This window comes from Leptidea sinapis, chromosome Z (genome assembly GCF_905404315.1).
Source record: "Leptidea sinapis chromosome Z, ilLepSina1.1, whole genome shotgun sequence".
Lineage (NCBI taxonomy): Eukaryota > Metazoa > Arthropoda > Insecta > Lepidoptera > Pieridae > Leptidea > Leptidea sinapis.
In genome coordinates this window covers 7600127-7622455 of record NC_066312.1, presented here as the reverse complement: position 1 = coordinate 7622455, position 22329 = coordinate 7600127, and the positions used below count along the sequence as shown (strand labels likewise).

Here is a 22329-nt window from a genome sequence, read left to right as displayed (position 1 = left end):
GTGTATATATACAAAATAATAATAATAATATTGATACACTTTTTACACAACTTATCTTGCCCCAAATTAGGCATATATAATATAGCATATATCTGGCGCACCCCAGTATCAGCTCGATCCATTTGACCGCGTGCAACGCAGAGCAGCTCGAATTGTCGGGGATCCAGTACTCTGTGAACGGCTGGATCACTTGGCGTTGCGTATAGACGTCGCTTCATTGTGTGTCTTCTACCGCATTTATCACGGGGAGTGTTCCGAAGAGCTGTTCAACCTGATTCCTGCCGCCGAATTTCACCTTCGCATGACACGCCACAAGTTACGATATCATCCCCACCATCTGCATGTGTGGCGGTCCTCCACAGTGCGGTTTTCAAGGAGCTTTCTTCCTCGTACCACGAAGCTGTGCAATGAGCTTCCTTGTGCGGTGTTTCCGGGACGATACGACATGGGTACCTTCAAGAAAAGCGCGTACACCTTTCTTAAAGGCCGGCAACGCTCTTGTGATTCCTCTGGTGTTGCAGGAGAGTGTGGGCGGCGGTGATCACTTAACACCAGGTGACCCGTACGCTCGTTTGTCCTGCTATTCCATAAAAAAAAAATATAGCCGGTGTTATGGGTTGCAAGACAACGATATATTTAATACAATATACTTACTTAAACATACATAAATACATTTAAACATCCATGACTCGGAAACAAACATCCATATTCATCATATAAATGATTGCACCTACCGGGATTCGAACCCGGGACCTCTAGCCTAATAGGTAGGATCGCTAACCACTTGGCTATACAGGTATATATAGATACTAAATAATAATAAAAACTAAGCATATGTGTGCTAGTATATTCTAACCATATGACATTAGAGTTAAATTATTCCAAAATAAGTTAACAAAACTTCTTAGTACCACTGTATCTCTCTTCTTTATTTATTGTCACAATTTATGAAAAACACTACGTCACATACCAATCCGTAATGAAGTTTTAAAGAATTAAAAAACCAGCAAGATGGTAATAAATTTCTTTAAAAAAATGTAAAATTAAAAATGCTTTCGTCATAGCTCACAAATTTTTGTTTTGGAAAAAAAAGGAACTGCTCCGAAATGGCAAGGTAACGTCCCATGTTAAACAGTTTTTTACGTTCATATTATATGCAGATATATTTATATTTGTAGATATTATCAATAACTGAGTACTCTATATATTATTACTCTATACAAGCTGGCTTACAAGATTGTACTTACTTTGTACATTGTACAAACTTATATTCAGTCATAATTGAACCATTGAGTCACTGGCTAGAAAAAACTTCATACACTGCAATCTTTTAATAAATAGGATTAGATTAACTATCTGCTTGCCTTCTAACACTAAACAATCAAAATGACTCAATAATGTTATATTTGATATAATATTTCAACTCTTAAAAGATCAACCACTAATTTTTCATTTGGCCCACGACTTATTCATCTTCTATAAATACAATTACAATACAATAAATTTCAAGATCTTTACGGTTTTCGTTGGGGGTAGAACTATCGGGCGAAGATCTGAGAGACCGAAGAGAAAGCAGCTCTAGCTTTTTTTCCAAAGAAGTTTTTGTTTTGTTGACTACGATGTATGAAGAACGTTGAATGTTAACACTCTTCACGATAGATGCGGCTAAAGACAATGTAAGAACCTGGAGATGCAGCCGTTAGCAGAACATATCCAGATCTATTTAACTAGCACTTGCATGGTTTAAGCCATGTTGCATATATTTTGCTGAGACAACGTGTCCCAGTGAAATATAGCCCTAAGCTAACAAAATTGACATCAGAATGACGAAACTACACTGAGACAGTATCAAAATGGAACTCGAAAAGATAGTACTCTGCTGTATGTATGTAGGAAAAGAAACTTTAAGAGATAAAAGAAACAGTGGTGGGTTTATCCTTAATTAACCCAGTATTTCATTTATAAATCTCTATCGGAATTATCTGATATCTTAAATTGATGGTCCACTTTGAATTTCGATAATAAACCTTTCTTTATCGAAATTACCCATCTTATGCTATTAACAAATGGAATTAAAAACAAAACACAACAGTGCACACATGTTGCACGCAATGACGTTCACTGGCGGCCAGATTGGCGGCCGAGTGAGTTAGACACCATACAGCTCTATAGCAATTAGTGGTGGCGCAACCAGTCGCTACTACCTTTATAATATATTATACAGTTACTCACCAGGTGTCCGGTTGGTCACACCACCAATTTGGTATGTGACCAGCTTGGACGCGTCATGATTCGTGTCTAGTTTGGTGTTGACACCGTGGTGTCCGTAAATCAAAACATGGATTATGCGTCAGTTACGAGAGATTCCATATTTTTGTTTTCCCGCCAGCGCGGCGGTTATATATTTTGAAAGGGGCAAACTAGCCGCCCATGGACATTGACAATAATAGGGGTCAACAGATGCGTTTCCCTTGAGGTCGTAAACTTGTAACAACCTAATGATGACATTTGGTTTCTTTGGCTTCTAATATTTCTCTTCGTTTTGCCTTTGTAAGCCTATAAGTTATTTTTTTGTTTCAGTTGTTGCGCGTGCACATCAGGTGGACCTAGTAGGGGAACAGCCCAGTCTAGTTTACCATTAATATGCCTTGTGCCTCGCGACGACTCGGGGCGACAGACTACAAGCAAACAACCATCAGCACCCTCCACCTCGGCTCAGTCAGACTTTCAGCTCCTTGATGAAGACTACATAAAAAAACATTTCAAATTACCACAGCGAGCGCTGTATTTGGATCCATTCAGGTACTTTTTAAGGCGCACTTGGACTGAAGTCATCTAGAATGCGAAGGGACAATAGGGAAGCTGTCTGTCATGGAATATTTCTCAGAAACGCGATCGTTTTTTTATGGAAGATGACAAACGAACGTACGGGTCACCTGATGTTAAATGATCACTGCTGCCCACGTTCTCTTGAGTTGCCGGCCTTTTCGAAAAGTATACGCGCTTTTTTTTGAGGTTTTTGAGATGTTATATCATCTTGGAAATACCGCACAAGGAAGGTCATTCCACAGCTTGGTTGTACGTAGGAAAAGGTCCTTCGAAACCGCACCGTGGAGGGACTCTACATATCCAGATGGGTGGGGATAATATCCTAATTTGTCGCGAAGCTGGAATTTGGCGGTAGGAATTAGATCAAGCAGCTTTTCGGTACACTCCCCGTGATAAATGCTGTAGAAGACACAATGAATCTACGCAACGCCAAGTGATCTAGCCGTTCACAGCACTGGACGACAATTCGAGCAGCTCTGCGTCGGGTGCGTTCAAATAGTTTGAGCTGACACTGGAGTGCGTCAGACCAGAGATTTAGAGCGCTAGAATATGCGTCGGCTTGTAGCCTAGTTTCATGAATAAGGTACGAGGTTAAACTAACATCAATTACGGTACTACCTAGAATATATTTGCGTCTATTATTTAAAAAAATACTGGTAAATCTATAGGTAACAAGTTACTTCCATGTGACCTATGAAATTGGGCAATTTGAATTCGTATTTTTATGATACGTTTGGAATTTCAGGCGAGCACAATTTCATTGCATGAGTGGTTTTATTCCTTTTCCATATACGATTAATTGAAACACTTTATTGTTTTTATTTTAACACAACGAAGGTGCGCGGTTCGACACGTACTTGTCTGTATTTATTTGTTTTACATAAAATATTTAAAGTATTTTTGATTCGATCGAATTTGACCGAGATTTAGCTTCGCTTTTAAATAGAATGCAAGAATACAATACGAGCCAACTATAGACATTTAAATAACTGTTTGTTATTTTTAAGTGATATCACTCCCTTCTTGGATTTATTATACCAATTTAATTTGTACATACTACTACCTCCTCCTCTGAACTACCTCCTAAATGGCTGGACCGATTTTTCAAATTTAACACGTGTGTACAGGACAACGTCTGTCGGGTCCGCTAGTATATATTATATAGATAATATGCAAGTATTGGGGTTGAGCAGGTTATCGACAGTAAAGTATATCCAGTAGACGGAGCCACAACCTGACCAAAATTTATCTTATACCTGATCGATGCGTCACTCGGACAGTTGGCTCAGTTAGTAAGAGCGCTCGGAACGGTACCTACCCGAGAGGCGCGGGTTCGAGTCCCGCATCGTTAATTAATTTTGGTACAAATAAATTTGTATATTAAATAAAAAAGTAACAATATAATTGCTGAATCCTTGCGGGAGAATAGCTGTCGCCTATACACACATACATTACATTAATGCTTGCAAGGCTTCGGAGATTTACGGTCGTGTGCAGCAATTGTGTTTAAAATGACAGCAATGTCATGGTGAAAAATTATCAACTTGTATTTTTTTTTAAATAAAAGCAGTTTAGTTATAAAAACTGTTTATATAACTACTGGTGTAGATGTGGTCTGTGGAAGAGTTTTCGCTGTTATGTAATATAAAGAAATTAATTGAAGAAATTATTTTAATCAATGAATTCAAGCTCTCAGAAGCATTAAATGTTTAATGTTGTTTATATGTTATAATATATAGTATATATATAGTATAGTATGTATAGTTTGCGCGTTTACCACTAAAACAAACCCCATTTGTCGTATCACCGCTCTTCGACAACACTTCCCTCAAAGCCTCGCCTAGTATCGGAATACTGGGTCTCGAAATCTCGAGCGATTGCCAATTTCGTGGTCATCTGGAAGGCAAAGCCAAATTGGCTTCAAAGAAACTGGGCGTCATTAATAGAGCACGGCAATACTTCAAGCCGGCCCATATACTAGCGCTCTACAAAGCGCAGGTCTGGCCACACATGGAGTATTGCTGTCATTTCTGGTCTGGCGCACCCCAGTATCAGCTCGATCCATTTGACCGCGTGCAACGCAGAGCAGCTGGAAGTGTCGGGGACCCAGTGCTATGTGAACGGCTGGATCACTTGGCGTTGCGTAGAGACGTCGCTTCATTGTGTCTTCTACCGCATTTATCACGGGGAGTGTTCTGAAGAGCTGTTTAACCTGATTCCTGCCGCCGAATTCCACCTTCGCACGACATGCCACAAGTTAGGATATCATCCTCACCATCTGGATGTGTGGCGGTCCTCCACAGTGCGGTTTTCAAGGAGCTTTCTTCCACGTACTACAAAGCTGTGGAATGAGCTTCCTTGTGCGGTGTTTCCGGGACGATACGACATGGGTACCTTCAAAAAAAGCACGTACACCTTCCTTAAAGGCCGGCAACGCTCCTGTGATTCCTCTGGTGTTGCAAGTGATTGTGGGCGGCGGTGATCACTTAACAACAGGTGACCCGTACGCACGTTTGTCCTCCTATTCCATAAAAAAAAAATTTTGACTGCACTTTACTTGTTACTATAATACTATCTGCACAGCGCACTGGCAGCGTCGCCATGCGATATTGGAGTTTCGGCTATTAAATGATTATAAGTCTGTCTGCGATTATAAGCTCCTTTATTACTCTATGCAACTACTTATAAAGGACTACCTATCTACTTGTTGGAGAGATGAGTGTGTGCATATGTTTATAAAGGTGATACATACACTACAATTTATACAGTTTATTATTTATAACTTTGAAATATTTGATGTAATTTAAACACTTTCAATTTATGTACTTGATGCCAGCACCTTACAAACTAATTTGTTATGTTTATTGCAGCCATTGTAAAATACTGTATTTGATTGAAAAAGTGGCTGTTAGTTTCTCTGTTCTTTGTATGTTCTTCTCACGAACTCTTCTTTTTCCGAATATATAGTCGAGTCAGTAATTCAAACAACTTAAATATTTTTAATGACCAATCAAAAGCACTTGCTTTAAGCCAAAATGGTTAAAGTTTATTTGACATTGACTTTTGACTTTGAAATATATACACGATATATACTCGTTGCGGTTCTTACTGAATCGTCTCATCATCATTTACAAGTCATTACATTTCTGTGAGGCGACATATCTTAATATATATAAATTACCTGACACATTGTTTGTCCGCGACGGCCTCCTAAACTAATGAACGGATTTAAATGGGGATTACATGGAGTGCAGTTTAGTCCAACTTGAGAGATAGGAACGTTTTTATTTCGATTTGGGACTCATAATTATTTTTAATTCCGATTTTTACTTTGTATGGTCATACTTTCTGTGAGAGAATTTATTGATGCACGGTTTAACAGTTCTGCTGTGAAATAATCATTATAACAACAGGTTATATGTTACGAAATCAATCTTGATGTTTTGAAATACTATTGACAAATTAGTATAAAACAGTATTTTTTTTATTGTAATATACAGAAAAACGTCTGTCAGATCAGCTAGTTATATATAACTTCTGATAGGTACCTTCTGTCACTTAACTGTCAGCTATATCACTTCTAGTAGGCACCTTCATCATATCTAAATCACTTCTACAATCAAGCTCGCGATTATAAAACTGTACTCCATTCAGTTAAGTTGTTTCTGGTATTTCCAAAAAAGGACAAACCGATAAACAGTCATAAACTTTGTTTCGTTAGTTATTTATGTATAAGTTTTTTTTTTTTAATATTTAATTTACAGACTCAGCACTCTGCAGCTTAAGATTTTATTATATTATGAAATATTGTTACGGCCTTACAAATAAAATTGGCATAAAGTTATAACTAAGCATAAACAAAGAAAATGCAAAATGTTTACAATTAGACATTTTTCTTACGATCGGTTTATTCGGACGTATAAAGTTTCCCGCGTTTATTTGCAATGCTGCTTGTCATTCGGAAAACTTCATAATTATCATTGTATTGACATGTTGTCAACGATATTGTAAACATTTTGCATATTCTTTGTTTATGCTTAGTTATAACTTTATACCAAGTTTATTTGTAAGGCCGTTAGTGTTTAAATAAAAAATATGAAGTATTTAGCTTATTACTGGCACTTTAATGATTGTCAGGCGGCCTCTGATCACCTTTCCTATGACCCAAGAGGATGTGAAGCACTTCAACATGGCGAGGAAGACCAAGATCAACCAACAAATTCTAGACGGCTTCCTGGACCCCAGCGAAGCTATATCGGCACCCAGTATTTTCGTGAGTACCATATTCTTCAAAGCTAAATTCAGAATATATTTTTCATTTTTGAAGTGAAAACTTCTTTAGTGGCGTTGAGCACTTTTCTTGGGATCGGTATATAATGTTAAACTTACGTCAGGACACGTGACCTGATCGAAAATTCGTAAGACAGACGTTAAAATTATGGATTTATAGTATTGGTAGGGATGATATCCTTATTTGTATTTATACCAATTAATAATTTACTAATCATATTATAAAAAGGATTGTGTGGTTTTATGAAACCACGGTAAAAGAGAAACTTTTTCACATATAGACATTTAACTAAAAATTTTTGGAATAATATTCCATTACGGGTATAACAATCGCTTTACCAATCTTAATTTTATACTTGGAAAATTGGAATGATAATGGAAAATAATAAAAGTAGACTAAGTCTCCAACTAATATTCTTATTGAACTCTGTGTCTTAGCCCTGGTTAAGAATATTAATTGAAAAGGATTGCATTATACACTGACAAACAACATTTACATTAAGCACTGACAAAAACAAACGATATAGCGTGGAGCACTGGCACAAATGAGTAAAAGTCTATACACTACACGGTCAGCTGCTGCGAACTATAGGTGCCGCCCGACCGTCACGCGACATGCAACACACAGACGAAAAAGTTTGAGACGATGTAATAAAAGTTTCACTTTAATCATTTAGTATGTTATATCCTATACCTCATTTATGCCAAAACTGTCACGTAATTTAGTATGTTGTACTTACCAGTGAGTGAGAGGTGCCTTCTGCGTTTGTTTGCATCTGGTAGTCTATTCTATATTGTACAAAGAATACCTACTGCTACAGGTAAATTGACTATGAAACTGACGTGATTTCATTTTACAGCCGTACCCGAAGACAGACAACTCGGAAAGGAAGAAAGATGGTGATGATGATGAAGAAATCATTTATATACTACAATTGCCAGACTGGGAGTTCAAATGTCCTGTGCACAACGAGACAATTAGAACGCCCAGGTACCTAACGAACCTTCGAAATCTTTATCAATAAATGAAGAGCATTTGTTTTCTTCCGGTTTAACTGCGGAAACTACTGAACCGATCGGAATAATTCTTATATCGTAACATGCAGCGTCTTTCGGAGAAGGTTTTAAGTATATAATTTTTGATTATTACTTACCCGGCACCTATATGTTTTTGACTTAGAAATATCTAAATATTCGCAACACAAACACTTCAATCAATTTTATTTTATTACATATGACTATACATACAATGAGCGTGGGTACTTTATTCATATGTAAAAACAACGTTTACCAGGAATTTATCCTAGTTTATTAGATACGGCTTGCCCTCATATTAAAATCATTTCATTTTCAACCGAAACAATAACCATCAGCGACACCTAGCGGTAGCGACAAGTGACATACGGTGAAAAGTTATCGCGTGCAATATTATTAAAGGTAAAAAAAGGTACGGCCGTTTAAGCCACAAAAACATATTTCGACACTCAAGGGTATTTTTCGCTGACCAAAAACTACCTATGCTTGTCGTTTAATAGAAGAAAATGTGAAAACTACACGTACATTTGTAATTAAATCATAAAAAATTAGATACTAAATAAAAAACTACTTTGATAATAATATGGTCGGTACCTAAAATTTTCTTACAATATTACGTACGTACAATTTGTACGGAACCCGCGGTGGGGCTGTGGGCTCACACTTGTCTGGATTATTTTTGTGCAAATTACAATTCTTCTGACTTCCTGGCCTGATGCTAACGAGTCATCATCCATTAGGACGAGCCTTTGCAATAGCAGAGGAATCTTATGAAAACAAAGCACAGTCGTTCAATCTTACCTACTTGCCAGCGACACCTATAAGTTATCAACGTACATGACATGAAGTATTACAAGAGTACCATAAATCATTTCATTTATTTTCTTTTTATTCTTATAGTTATATCATGACTTCCATTCAGTTATAATAAGTTTGCAAAATAAGTAATTTATTATGAAAAAGATAGAAGTAGTTCCTTCTACTAAGGAGAAATTGCAGTTATTTTAATAATATCAATCAACACTTACATACATTCATTTTTGTATGACAGCGCTACCTATTGGTTGCTTTGAGATTTTATTATAAACTAATTAGGTAGGTATTAGAGAAGCAACAAGAATTGTACTTCTAAGAGGATACGCAGTTATTCTGATTTTGATATAGGTATAATATCACGGTGTTATACGGTCTACAATCTACATGATTTTAAACGGAAGTAGATGCGCGACGTATTTGTATTTACGCTACATTATTCTGTCAATGTGTTTATTGTATTTCAAAGTGTAACTCATAGATGGCGTAACATTAAAATATAATAGTTCTGTAATAATATTATAATACAAATAGTGTATAATTATGATTGCGTAGTTTTCTAGTTTTAACTAAACTGGTAATTACAGATTCATCTGGCATTCATGCAAGAAGAAGGAAAAAGGTTCAAAAAGCGGTGAATTGAAGCGCGGTGGAGGTCCCACTAACAAACCGAAACCCTGGCTACTGAGCAGACATACCGACTTTGATCTACTATCACAGTGGTAGTAGAAAATAAACGTTTACTGTAAAATGGTTGTTCTGATTTCTAAGATGGGATCTTAAAATATTAAATAAAAAACACTTATGGATTTGGTTTCGATTTTAGGAGGTGCATTAAATAACCGTTATGTATGTAGGCTGCTGTTAAGAGGTACAGCAAACATATCGATATCGATATAATAGTGGTGTGCTTTTGCTGTCGATAAAAATGGTCCAGCCTATAATTTTCCATTATTTTAAAATTTTGGATTAATAGAAATAAAAAGAGCTCCATCAATCAATCAAATTCTTTATTTGCGTATAAGCATGGTATGTTACGATGATACAATCTTACAGTTTCACATTTTTCTCCAGGTTTAACTAGGCATGCAAATTTATCAAATACAATAAAAGGTATAAGTTATTAAACACATAAAAAAATTAAATAATTTGGCTGAAATATGTCTGGAAGTCAGTAGCAATAAAATGATATTATTTAATTAATTCTTTATATACATTTTCACATTTCATGTCGTCACACTATTCGCATTTAGAAATTCACCAGTGGTATAAAATAATCGCTCACTTAACCATTGTTTAAGTTTTTTCTTAAAAAGTCTTATTTGATAATTTTAAATTAATGGGCAGTTTATTGTATATTCTGACACTCACAGAATAGCAGCTTTTGTCATACTGCAAGGTCAGTGGGATCTCGTCGAACATTAATCTATTTGGATCCCTCTGGTTGCTTTAAGGGTTCGTGTCACAAACATTCTTAAATAAATTACTATTGTACTTCACAAATACATACAATATGATCTTCTAATAAAGAGTTTGCTTATCAAACAAAATCAATATTGTGTTACATTGTTATACTGAATTTCACATTTAAACTATATCATATTACAGCTTGTACTTATTGGTAAGATAGAATACTAGCAAATGTATAGTCTGTATAGATGCAACACAGTCTTGATATACATTTTACTTCATTTACAAGATTATACAATTCTTTTTTGAAGTGTAGGTACCTTGCATTAAAGATTTTCAAACATCTTTTAAAATCATTAAAAGATATTTGGCAATTTCTAAATAAAAAGGCTAATAATTTAAAATATATGGATTTACGCCTATATAACCAAGATTCGGCGGAAAATTTTTATGGTAACGTCGTAAGACAAAACCCTGCAACAAACAAAATCCTATATGCAGTCATTTCAATGCTGCTTTAAAATCCAGTGGTATTCTCAGGTTGTGAAGTGTTTTATAAGTGCCTTGTGCTATTATAAAACACCTGTGAAACAGGAGTTATGATGAGTTTTCTTTTCTTCGCGCCTTTACCTTTGAAGGAGGATGGTCGGCTGCGGGAGACCGTTGCTATGGCCTGCTCGTTCTCCGGACCTCACACCCTTAGACTTCTTCTTGTGGGGTTATGTGAAGGACCGAGTATAATTCTCCGATTGCCCAATGGTTGCTGAGATTTTTCTGGAAATTTGACGTTTATTAAGAAAAAGTAAGTGTTCGTTAATATTGTGTCGTTAGGTTAGGTCTTTTAAAATTTTTGGCATTCCGCGAATTAGGTAGAAAAATATGTTCTTTATCTTTTGTTATATTATAGAATAAACTGAGCTATTTTTATAAAATGAGTTTATACTAGTTGGGTAAAGAAGACAATCCTAACGGCGTCAGAAGAGGTGAGAGTCACGCGATGGAAAGAGATGCAACTTCTGGGTGAATAAAAATATAGGTTAATAGCGCTCTATTAATTAACTTTGCGGAGTGAGCCTTCTATACTTGTACTATTACATATTCTTAGTCTGTGGTAACGCGTCACAAACATAATACATCATCAACTATCTCAATACCTACTCTCCTCATTACGGCGAGACTAAATTTAAAGACAAATTCTGATAGGCTGATACACGGGCGGATTATATTTCATAGTATTTACATCCTCTTTGGGCGGATAATTATGTAGTAGCCTCTATACTTAAGGAGTAGTATATTCCATACAAAGGTACTCTGTTGTGTAGTCTGTCTGTCTGTCCTAGTAGGTGTGTCAATATTCTATGGTAACTATTTAAACTTTAACGTCATAACGTGTCAATACTGTCAAATAATGTCCGTTACCTACTGCGCTAATATCCCGAAGATGGTGAAAATTTCGGTGTTTGTTTTGTGGTATTCCGGTAGAAATCACCAAGCCAGAAATAGTGATATGAATATGCTAGCTACTAATAAAAAAAATATAATAATGGTATCACAACAATTACAAAGAATTATACAATATTTTCATCGTGCGGTTGCCCATTTGCTGCCCCTGCAGCTGTTAATTTAACGTCGGAGTCATCTCCGAGCGAAGTGGCCTGCCTAATGCTGCATTAAGCAAGAAATTCCTGGATTTACAACACAATTTCTCTCAAAATACTCAATACCACCAGTGGCAAATGAAGCCACTGGAGTTAACATTTCGCACAATGCACCAGTAGACATTTCGGATATACAAATATATATTCGGCTCTAACATCTACAAATATAAAATATATCTAGTTTGCATCCGAAGATCCATGAGGAAATTAAGAAATGAAACTAGACATGTTACTAAAGAGCCAAAAAAAATTTTCCATTATATTTTCATGCCCTACAATATCTGATAGTGTTGATTTAAACGGTTTCCCACCAGTTCCAATCAGTGTTTGAAGTGATGGGAGAGTTATAAACAAAGCCAAATTCTGTGAGAACTGTGTATCTTGCTTCATTTGCGGTGAGTCACACTTACACAACATTAAATTGATTTATTATCATCTTTACTCAGATTTTATTTTACATATGGTAGTTCAATCAATACTGAAATTAATAAGTATAAATAAAATTAATTTAATTGCTATAGTAAAGAATAAAAAGGACCTCTTAATTTATTTTGTGTATTATTTCAATATACTCAAATGTTTGTGCTCAGAGTTTAGCCACATATAAGAATCTACACATAATGTATTACATTTATCATTACAATCATATTCATTTCAAGCTTTGATATCTGAAACCCGACTAAAGCCGCACAGTTCACCTTAAATGTCAAGTATATAAATCTATACTAATATTATAAAGCTGCAGTGTTTGTTTGTTTGAACACGCTAATCTCTGGTACTACTGGTCCGATTTGAATGATTCTTTCAGTGTTGGGCAGTCCATTTATCGAGGAAGTAATAATAAGAATAATGTTTTTTTTTTTTTTTTCAAAATTAGGAATCCGTAATAAAATTGCTATTTTGTAACACAAGGTGTAAAATCGAAAACCTATTTTTGCGTGCGCTGCAAAAACTATTGACAATAGAACAAAATGATGTACAGGCTATAATATAGGCAATATTTTATTACTTATAAAACTATCGCCTGAATTATACTTTATATGGCAAAACAATGTTTGCCGGGTCAGCTAGTATTATATGTACAGGTCACAGTGGTGTAGCCATTTTAATACAAAATAGTTTATGCCTTATTATGTAAGATACTTTTTTTGAAGATTATATTCAAAATATTGCATGTGGCAATAAAGAATTTCCATTTGAGGCTTCATCTAGTCCAGGTAATTGAAATTCAATGTTCACAAAGTTTAGACTTGACAATGTAATCAATAGTTTGCCCGGGGCTGTGGGTGCATTCATGCACATGGTTTAATGATAATCATTTGGTTTGCTTGAATGATGGACAATCTTTGGATTTACCTTGGTTTCACCTTCTCTAGCTATCAGTTGTGAGTGGTAAATCTATGATGACCCATTAGGCAGCCCATCATTGCCCTAAAATTATATAAAATTGAATTAAATGTTAGTAAGTCTTATTCTTCTATTCCTACACATAAGTTGATTGGGATAAATATAGAGAACATTAACACATTCACAGCTCGGATCTGAGTGGGGCGGGGGAATAGCAGCAGAGTCTCCCACTTGGATCCGAGCAACTGTCCCATTCATTTTGTAGTAGTCAGTAAACCGTCGGCGTTTGAGGTGAGTCAATTTTGCATTGTGCGGGCTCTGGCAATATAATCAACTTACGAAAATGAATATACATTTATGCATATTTTAAAACATGTACAAAAAAAATTGTATCAAAATAAACCATAAAAAGTCTTTGGTGTCCTGCTATTATTTTTATTTACATTTCAGTGACTGCAATAAGATATTAAGAACTTTTCAAATAGATTATTCCAATCCTATTCAAATTTATACAGATTTATTAGAATTAAAATTTATTCCAATTATTAGAACATCCCCTTTGATAACTGCTTCCTCACCTCAATCAACTCCCAAGATATTCCAAAATTCAGATTCAACTGCCCTAGTGGAATAGTAAATGAACAATAGCTGTACCAGATTGTTATTATGTTAGTTTAAAAATCAAAAATATTAAAGAGATAAATAAATTTAAATGTATGACCCCATAACCACCCAAGTATTTGGCAGGTTGCTAGGATTTTTTTGCTGTTCTACTTCTTCCAAAACTACTTACCATTTACTACTGGATGTGTGATTTTATAAAAAAAAAAAATATAATCAACACCCCTATAAAACTTGAAAATATTTTGCATGTTCTTAGCAATCAATACCTAGTTATGCCTTCCAATGTCCATGAATTAAAAAATGCATTTTAATCTTGTTGTTATACAGCTTTTGACCTTGACTGTATTCTATATAAAATGCAATGCAATATGCTACATATGAGTATAAAATGATGTCTTGTTTTAAAAACCACTCCAGATTCTTGCCATCCAATAGGTCTTGCATGGATAAATTGTTTGATATTGTTCAATTTGAATTGAAAATTGAAATAATTAATAGCTTAAATTTTGCATTGAAAATAATAACCTTCTAACCTTCAATTCAGTTTAGCTTTCCAAGAGGAAAATGTCTAGAGAATATAATAACCCACCTTCAACTTGATATAATATTTGATCCCGAAAAATGTAATTTGCTTGTGTTGGTGTTTTCTTTGAAATCATTGGTAATTTCAATAATGTGAATCATCATATCCTTGCATGTGCGTTGGTCTCTATTGGAATTCCTGAAAAATTAATGAACCAGATTTTAATTTTTTTTTAATAAAGAATGTGAGGTTTTTTTGGGTTAAATTATTTGGATTACACTTCTCTTGTACGGACTGGCAAATATTGTTTTGCCTTAAAAATTATTTTTAGAGTTAGACCGTTTCTTGGACATTCCAACATTACTTTAATTTTCATTAAAAGTCTGTCAAAAATTGTAAAAAATGTTATTTTTGTGTATGTACTATACCATATATAATATATTCATATACATGTAGTAAAAAACGGTGTTTTCAATATTACAAACAGTCGCTCCAATTTTATTAATATATATATTGATATTGTAGATATATATATATTAAATAACATACTGGGTACACAATTAAGTAAATTTTGAAACAGAGTAGATGATTTGGTTATTTATTTTTCTGGGCCTGACATCCTGTATTATGTTTAGTTAAACTGTGCTCTTTTAAAAATAAAAAGAAATTTAATCATATAAATCTTGAGATAAAACTTGGAAAAAAAAATGTTTTTGGTTATTATTCTTGGAATAGATAAATTATAGGGTTGTTACTTGTTAGGCTCTACCCTCCTCTAAACCATGTATAGCTTTTAATGTTATCAAATTATAAGTCTAGGCTAAGTTGAGTTAGTAAGTCTTTTGTGAGGTGTTGTATATGCTTTTACAACAAAATATCAGAAAATGTTCAAAACAAATGTATTACGAAATTCAAAAAGATTTTTAAATAATGTTTGTGTGGTAAAGGTTAAAGATAAATATAAAGATAGCCTTTATTTCTAGATATTATTGATGGAGTAACATGTTTATTTTTTTATTTCCTCTATTTTTTAACAATATATCTAGCCTTCCAGTGCTCTCTCTCCCGCACTTCTCTACTCCAAACTGGTCCAGCAACCTTCTTTATGTCATCTTCCCACCTTAGTATCTGCCTGCCTCTCTTTTAGCATCTCTCGGGTACCAATGGGTTAGTTTCTGTGACCATTTGTTTGGGCCTCTGATCATATGACCCGTCCATTTCCACTTAAGTTTTTTGACAATTTTTGTTATGCGGATCACCTTTGTTTTTTCTCTTATGTCCGATAGTCTTTCTTTGTCCTTTAATTTTATGTCCAATAGGCTCCTCTGCATGGTGTTTTGGCATACTTCCAGTTTTCTCATGTTTTTGCTTGTAAGGGCCCAGGTTTGGCATTAATAAGACATACATGGTGTTATGCAGGTGTTTAAAATCTTGCCTTTTTCTAGTGCTGGAATCTCCTTACTTTTCATGATCTCCTTCAATGACCAGTAGCGTTTCCAAGAGTTACCAATCCTTTTATTGATCTCTTTATCCATTTGGTCCATTGGTGATATTGTCTGGCCTAGATATTCATATTCATCCACATACTCTATGCTTGTATCTCTTAATTAAATTTTTGTCTTTGGTCCAATTGTCATGACTTTTGTTTTAGATGTATTCATTGACAACCCAACTTTTGTGCTTTCCTCATCTAATTCATTGATCATTTCGTGTATCTCTGTGGGATTCTCACTCAATAGTACTATGTCGTCTTTAAATCTTAAATGACATAGATATTCTCCATTTATGATAAGACCTTTTCTTTCCCAGTTAAGAGTTCTGAAGATCTGCTCTAATACTGCTGTAAATAGCTTGGGTGACAAAGGGTCCCTCTGCCCAACTTCTTTCTGTATCTCAAATTCTTCACCAATGGATTTCAATTTTATTCTGGCCTCCTAATATATTTTTGTTCTATACCTTGGTTTTTTAGTTAGCTTCCCAGATGCTGTGGTGTTTTAAATAATCAAATGTTTTATTAAAGTCTATTGACTAATGCTACATAATATATCTTTCTAAATTCATTATACTTCGCAATAATCTGCTGTAGTGTATGTATATGGGCAATGGTTGAATAATTGCTTTGGAATCCTGCTTGCTCAATAGGCTAGTGTTCTTTAAGTATTCTGGTAATGGGTGCTAAGATTATTTTTGAAAATATTTTATATAAGTTAAGCATAAGGCTTATAGGTCTGTAGTTGTTCATCTGCTCCTTGTCTCCTTTTTTATGTATTAATATATTATTGAAAATATCCACTACAGAGTCTACTGTTGGCTCTAGAGATGATTTTAATAATTCGTTCATGATTCTATCCTGGCCTGGAGCCTTTTCATTTTTTTGGGATAACACAGCTTTAACTACCTCTTGTTTCATTATGAGCGGAACATTTTGTACTGTTTTGATTCAATCATCTGTGGTAAATTTTATCGGATTGTCATCTTTATAGAGCTGTTGATAAAACTCTGTTGCAATATTAATTATATTTTTTCTTTTTGTTATAACTTTATTGTTGGTATTTTTTAGTTTTGGAATCCAGGTTAATGAGTCTTGTATTTCTCCAAGGGCTTTTTTCACTCACCCTGTTTTGCGGTAAAGGTTACTATAACATAAATGACTTTCTTAATGATATCACAGATTGGGAATGGAACAATCACCCACAGGCTATTAAATAATAAATATTATTGCACTATTTTATGTTGTAACCATATATTTATACAAAAAAAACCCACTGATTATTTTGCACCGGTTCTTCTCAGGTCTGTGGCATACCTTTTGGACTGGTGGTTTGTGACTTTCAATAGGTGATATTACTTATATCCTATTTTGAATAGAAATATCTGAATTTGAAATATATATTCCTAAATACTGTTAATGCTTTATAAGTCAATATTTGAAAGTCACTTTGAATATAGTTTCGTTAGCTCTATGGGTCTGATCCTAAATTAATACATAACTTAGATTTTCTTAAAAAATCACAATCTGGAGTGCTTTATCATCCCTCCTCTTACATTGAGGTTTAAATTCTTATAAATATCATATTTCAACATAAGTTGCTTATATAGATATATTTGATTTGTTACACAGGGTCATATGAAACCTTTTTTTGTGATATGGATATTTTCATCAACACTTATCATCAGGATCATGGCAAGACCTTCATGAATGAATTATGTATATGGGCCTTGAGAATATACATGAAATAATACCCATTGGCAAAACTTTAGTTATAAAGGATTGAAGACTTGACTTTGGACCTATCATTATAATAGAACTAATGAAAAAACATACCGTTTACAATAGCTGCATGGCTCTGCCTTCACCTTTTCCATTTGAGGGAAGAAAAAAAACAAGAATGCGACAAAAACATCACTTTTGTTTATGTTTAGCTTCTATTTCGGTTGTCAACTTTAAAGATTTTTTATTTTATAATGTCATATTCATGTTACCTGAAGAAAGTACTTAAAAAAATTGAAAAATTATTGAAACAATTGTATATTTGAGAAAGTTCCTTACATAAGGATTTATTTATATCACAAAAGAATAATAAGGGTTTTAATACCTATTGAACTAACAATAGCAGTAGTACTAAAAATAAGTTATTGAGCATATGTTTAGGTAACTATGATACACACCAAGATAACTGTGAAATGCTTGTCTATTTGTGTCTTGATAGTAATAACATCTAGTGAAAGATTTTATTCTAATAATGTATGTGGTTCAATGCTTAATACCTACCTAAAATATCAATAAGAACTAGTTAATTCAATCTAATAAAAGCTTGTAATATAATCATTTTGTCAATTATCTGGTAAGTGTTTAAATATGCAATAAAGCTACAAAGATTATTTTGTGTTTGTGATCCCATATTAACAATGATGGGTCACCTGATAATAATTATGAAACAACCAATTATATCTATCATTAAAAGCCACAGTAAAACACCGAGTCTAAACTTGGCAAACATGAAAATAAATGTAATTCTAAAATTACATTTATTTTCATATTTGCCAATCGCATGTTTTTATTGGATATGTTGAATTCAAATAATTCTGTAAACTAAGTGTTCTTTACACAATGGTTTAGAATTACATTTATTTTCATATTTGCTAATCCATGTTTTTAATGGATGTGTTGAATTCAAATAATACTGTAACCCAAGTGTTCTATACACAATGGTTTACTGCATAATTTTATGTTGCACTTTTTCATTAATAATGTTGTTAACATTTATAGTAAAGATACAAAGTGGAATACAAATTATGCCATCTTTACATATAATAATAAATATTTAGCATGTTTGCTTATTGTGCAGCACATGTGGATATTAAATTGTATTATTTATTTATAGATATATACATATAGTTAAACATATTTACCATTACAGGTTTCTTGCCCCAAAGGTACGGAAAATTCAAAAACGTCTCCACCAATTATGTTAGACTGCAATCATGGGTAGGAAGGAGCAATTCTTTTAAGAATAGAGGAGAATTTATTTTGAACATCACTACACTTAAATAATGAAGGTTCTATTGAATAATCTGATGAAGAAAAACCACGGTAGAAGTGCTGAGAAGCCAAGATGAAGTATTATAAAATACAATGTATTTATTCATCATTTTGTTTCTTATTTTCTCACAAATAAAATTATGTACAGTTGTGTAGTTCCAATGATGTCAAATACATACACCATAGGTAATCCAAAGATATTGCAAGTAGTATTTTTGTCCTTAGCCAAAGTCTTTTAGACAACCTGAACATTCCCACCATGATCCAAATTCAAATTATACCAGATATAATAGACTTGGGGCTTATCATGGAATAATTGACCAAAATATATCAACAACAACCTAGAAATATTAATTTCTTGTATGTTGAATATTAGTTTTGTGATGAAAAGAGTAATTTTTACATCATAATGCTATATTAAATTTTATTATACTGGAGTATTATCTATATAATTCACGATTTTAGTACATACATTATGAGAGGAAGTTTACATATTATATTGCTAACAAATTGGTACTGGTAACAACTAATACAAATTAGAAGTTTCATCGTTTTATTTTATGGAAGAGAGGACAAGGACCATTCCTGGTTGGACTCACGTGATTGCCGCCTGCATTCTCTTGCAACACCAGAGGAATCATAGGACAATTGACGGCCCTTTAGATAAGTGTACGCGCTTTTTTAAAGGTACTGATGTATCGTCAAGGGAAAATCGTGCAAGGAAGCTCATTCCATAAGTTGGTTATATTATGTGGAAGAAAGTTGAGGAACGCCACACATCGGGATGATTTCCTAATTTGTGGCGTGTCGTGCGAAGGTGGATATCGGTGGAGCTCTTCGGAACACTTCCCATCTAAATGCGGTAGAAGACACACAATGAAACGACGTCTCTACCCAACGCCAAGTGATCTAGCCCAGGGGTCGGCAAACTTATTAGTCAAACAGTCAATAATGAACAATTACAACAATGTAAAAAAATGGGAGCCAAATCTTGTATATTAATTTTTTATTTCACTAAACAACTAAATGTGCTTGCATCTCCTTGGAAAGTATGAGTAAGTTGTTGTGTTTGTATGTTGTTGTTTTTAATGTTAGGTAAGCATGATTCCAAGTTCTCATCAATAAGACGACTACTCAGTTAACTTTTGATAATGTTCACGCTTGATAAAGATTGTTCACATATATAGGTACTTATGTGGAACCGAAAAGGGAAAGAACAGCAATCGCGGGCTTTTTCAGCTGATAGTAAGAGTCAATAGTTAACACTATTCAAAGCGTTGAAAATGATCATGTTTTCCTTCTCCAAGTCAATCAAAGCAGACCACTTGTGTTGTGAACTAAGATTACATTTTTCCAATTCAACACAAACGTCGAATTTAGAGCGCCATACCTCCTTGTCTTTTGAATCCAGCAATTGTATTTCAAATCTACTATCTAGCCGCACTTGAGAAGCCAAAGAGCCACATGCGGCTCTGGAGCCACACTTTGCCGACCACTGATCTAACCGTTCAATGAGCACTGGGTCCGCGAAAATTCGTTGCACGCGGTCAGATGGTTAGAAGTGATTGATACTGGGTTGCGCCAGACCAGAGATAAAGCAATACTCAATACCATTGATATACAGAAAACCCGGTTTTTTGTATATCAATTATGATGCCCAGCTTCTTCAAAGTCAGTTTGGCTTTGCCTTCCAAATGACCGCGGAATTGGCAATCGCTAAAGATTTCGCGACCAAGAATTACGATACTAGGCACGTTGGGAATAATGCCACCCAGCTTGCTTGACTTCTTGGCGTCTAAGGAAAACAGAGCTCAACGAACGGTTTTCTATCTACTACTAATACTACTGGCATAGAGCTCTGACACCACGGGATGGTTAGAGGTATTTTTCAGTCAGAGGGAAAAAGAGTGCATGGAAGATCGGCTTTTTCTTTTACTGTATGGACCATAGCGTACTTACCCACGTGGCGACAGGCGTCACGTGTTTGTTTGTTTGTAATTTGCCACCGTACGGTACTACAGAGCTTGGTATGAAAATATCCATACCCTGTAGTATCACATTAGCCATTGCAACGGCATAGGTACTAGGATCATCCGAAGGGAAAAAACCTTACACCAAGGGTAGGATGCAAAAAGGAACGCATCGTATCCCAATCTGCTGACTTGTAGTGCCAAATGCGGCGGTCACTGGTGTTCTGCGACGCGGCCGCAGAATAGGCACTACACTCCTGATCAGGCAATGATCGGACGTTCCAAGTGTGGTGTCGATAGAGACCTAGTAACTATCGGGATGAGTAGCAGAAGATCCAATACGGAGGGCATGATGACTCAACCAATTGGGACATACCTACCATACACCAATGCAAAATTATGCACATATCGCCCTGCGTTATCTATGGTGCGCGACCCAAGCTATTCGGCATTATGCCCGTTGAAATCAGCAAGATGATTACAACAGAGGAGGTCTGAGGAAGCATGTCATCAATTCAATGAGATGATCCGATTTTGAGTTACCACTATGGGACCTGTAGGCTGTAGACACACGCGCAGCAGACGCGGTCCAAAAAATTCAAACCTAAACGCACCTAGAGAGTTCACAGGTCCCTACCCTCAAAATTGCCGAGACGAACACACATACCCCGTCATGAAAAAATTAATTAGGCAAAAATTATTACTCAATTTTGTACCTTGGGTATGTTAATTAAGCTCTATCGCGCGGTCGAGACATCTTCGTCTCCGTAAGGAAGAACAAGTCTGGCTGCACCGTTGATCCGGTGGATGGCGTTTAAATTGGAGTGGGTTCCCATCTCTTTACATTTACTTTGTTCTGGTCATTACAGGTAAATTTTCTTTTATGAAATGTGATTTTTACTGCTTGACAGGGTGGCGGCTCATAAGTATTGTCATCTATCCTCGTAAGGCCCGGTTACGACTGCAAAGACGTAACTCCAGGTCAGCGTTAAATGTATTTTCTTTGATAATAAATTGGCTTATTACCTGCTGATAATCTCACGATGTGTGAAAAAATGTTCTCAATGTCGCTGAACTGGTTAGCTACCAGCACTAATGTAGCCGCCGTAACAGAGAAAGTCTGCAAATCCACCTCACGTAGCGACGTACTGTGATTGATTTTTATCGTTAGTAGTGTAACATTCTAGGTTAGTATTAGCTTGTTCTAGTAGTCGAGCCATTTTCACCAAATAAAAAAAAAACAGTAGTTACATGTTAGGTATACTCTTTAGTCTTTAGTACTAAACT

The 22329-nt window shown here is 34.9% G+C and overlaps 1 protein-coding gene and 1 long non-coding RNA gene across 4 annotated transcripts; one reads left to right on the top strand and one right to left on the bottom strand.

The window, feature by feature from the left end:
- Positions 1-937: 937 nt before the first annotated feature.
- Positions 938-9718, top strand: LOC126978301 (uncharacterized). The gene is made up of 5 exons (XM_050827054.1): positions 938-1114; positions 2581-2802; positions 6967-7102; positions 7980-8110; positions 9555-9718. The coding sequence occupies exons 1-5, from the start codon at positions 1107-1109 to the stop codon at positions 9691-9693; spliced, it is 636 nt and encodes a 211-aa protein (XP_050683011.1). The 5' UTR covers positions 938-1106; the 3' UTR covers positions 9694-9718.
- Positions 9719-9960: 242 nt separating this feature from the next.
- On the bottom strand, positions 9961-20628 carry LOC126978316 (uncharacterized). Of its 3 annotated transcripts, XR_007732598.1 has the most exons (5): positions 18943-19082; positions 17855-18024; positions 14596-14727; positions 13392-13466; positions 9961-11151 (listed from the first exon to the last, which is right to left on the bottom strand). It is a non-coding gene; the product is annotated as an uncharacterized LOC126978316 (long non-coding RNA). The 3 variants fall into 3 exon arrangements; XR_007732599.1 differs by lacking the exons at positions 17855-18024; positions 18943-19082 and adding an exon at positions 20463-20628; XR_007732600.1 differs by lacking the exon at positions 17855-18024 and having other exon boundaries at positions 18943-19086.
- Positions 20629-22329: the final 1701 nt, after the last annotated feature.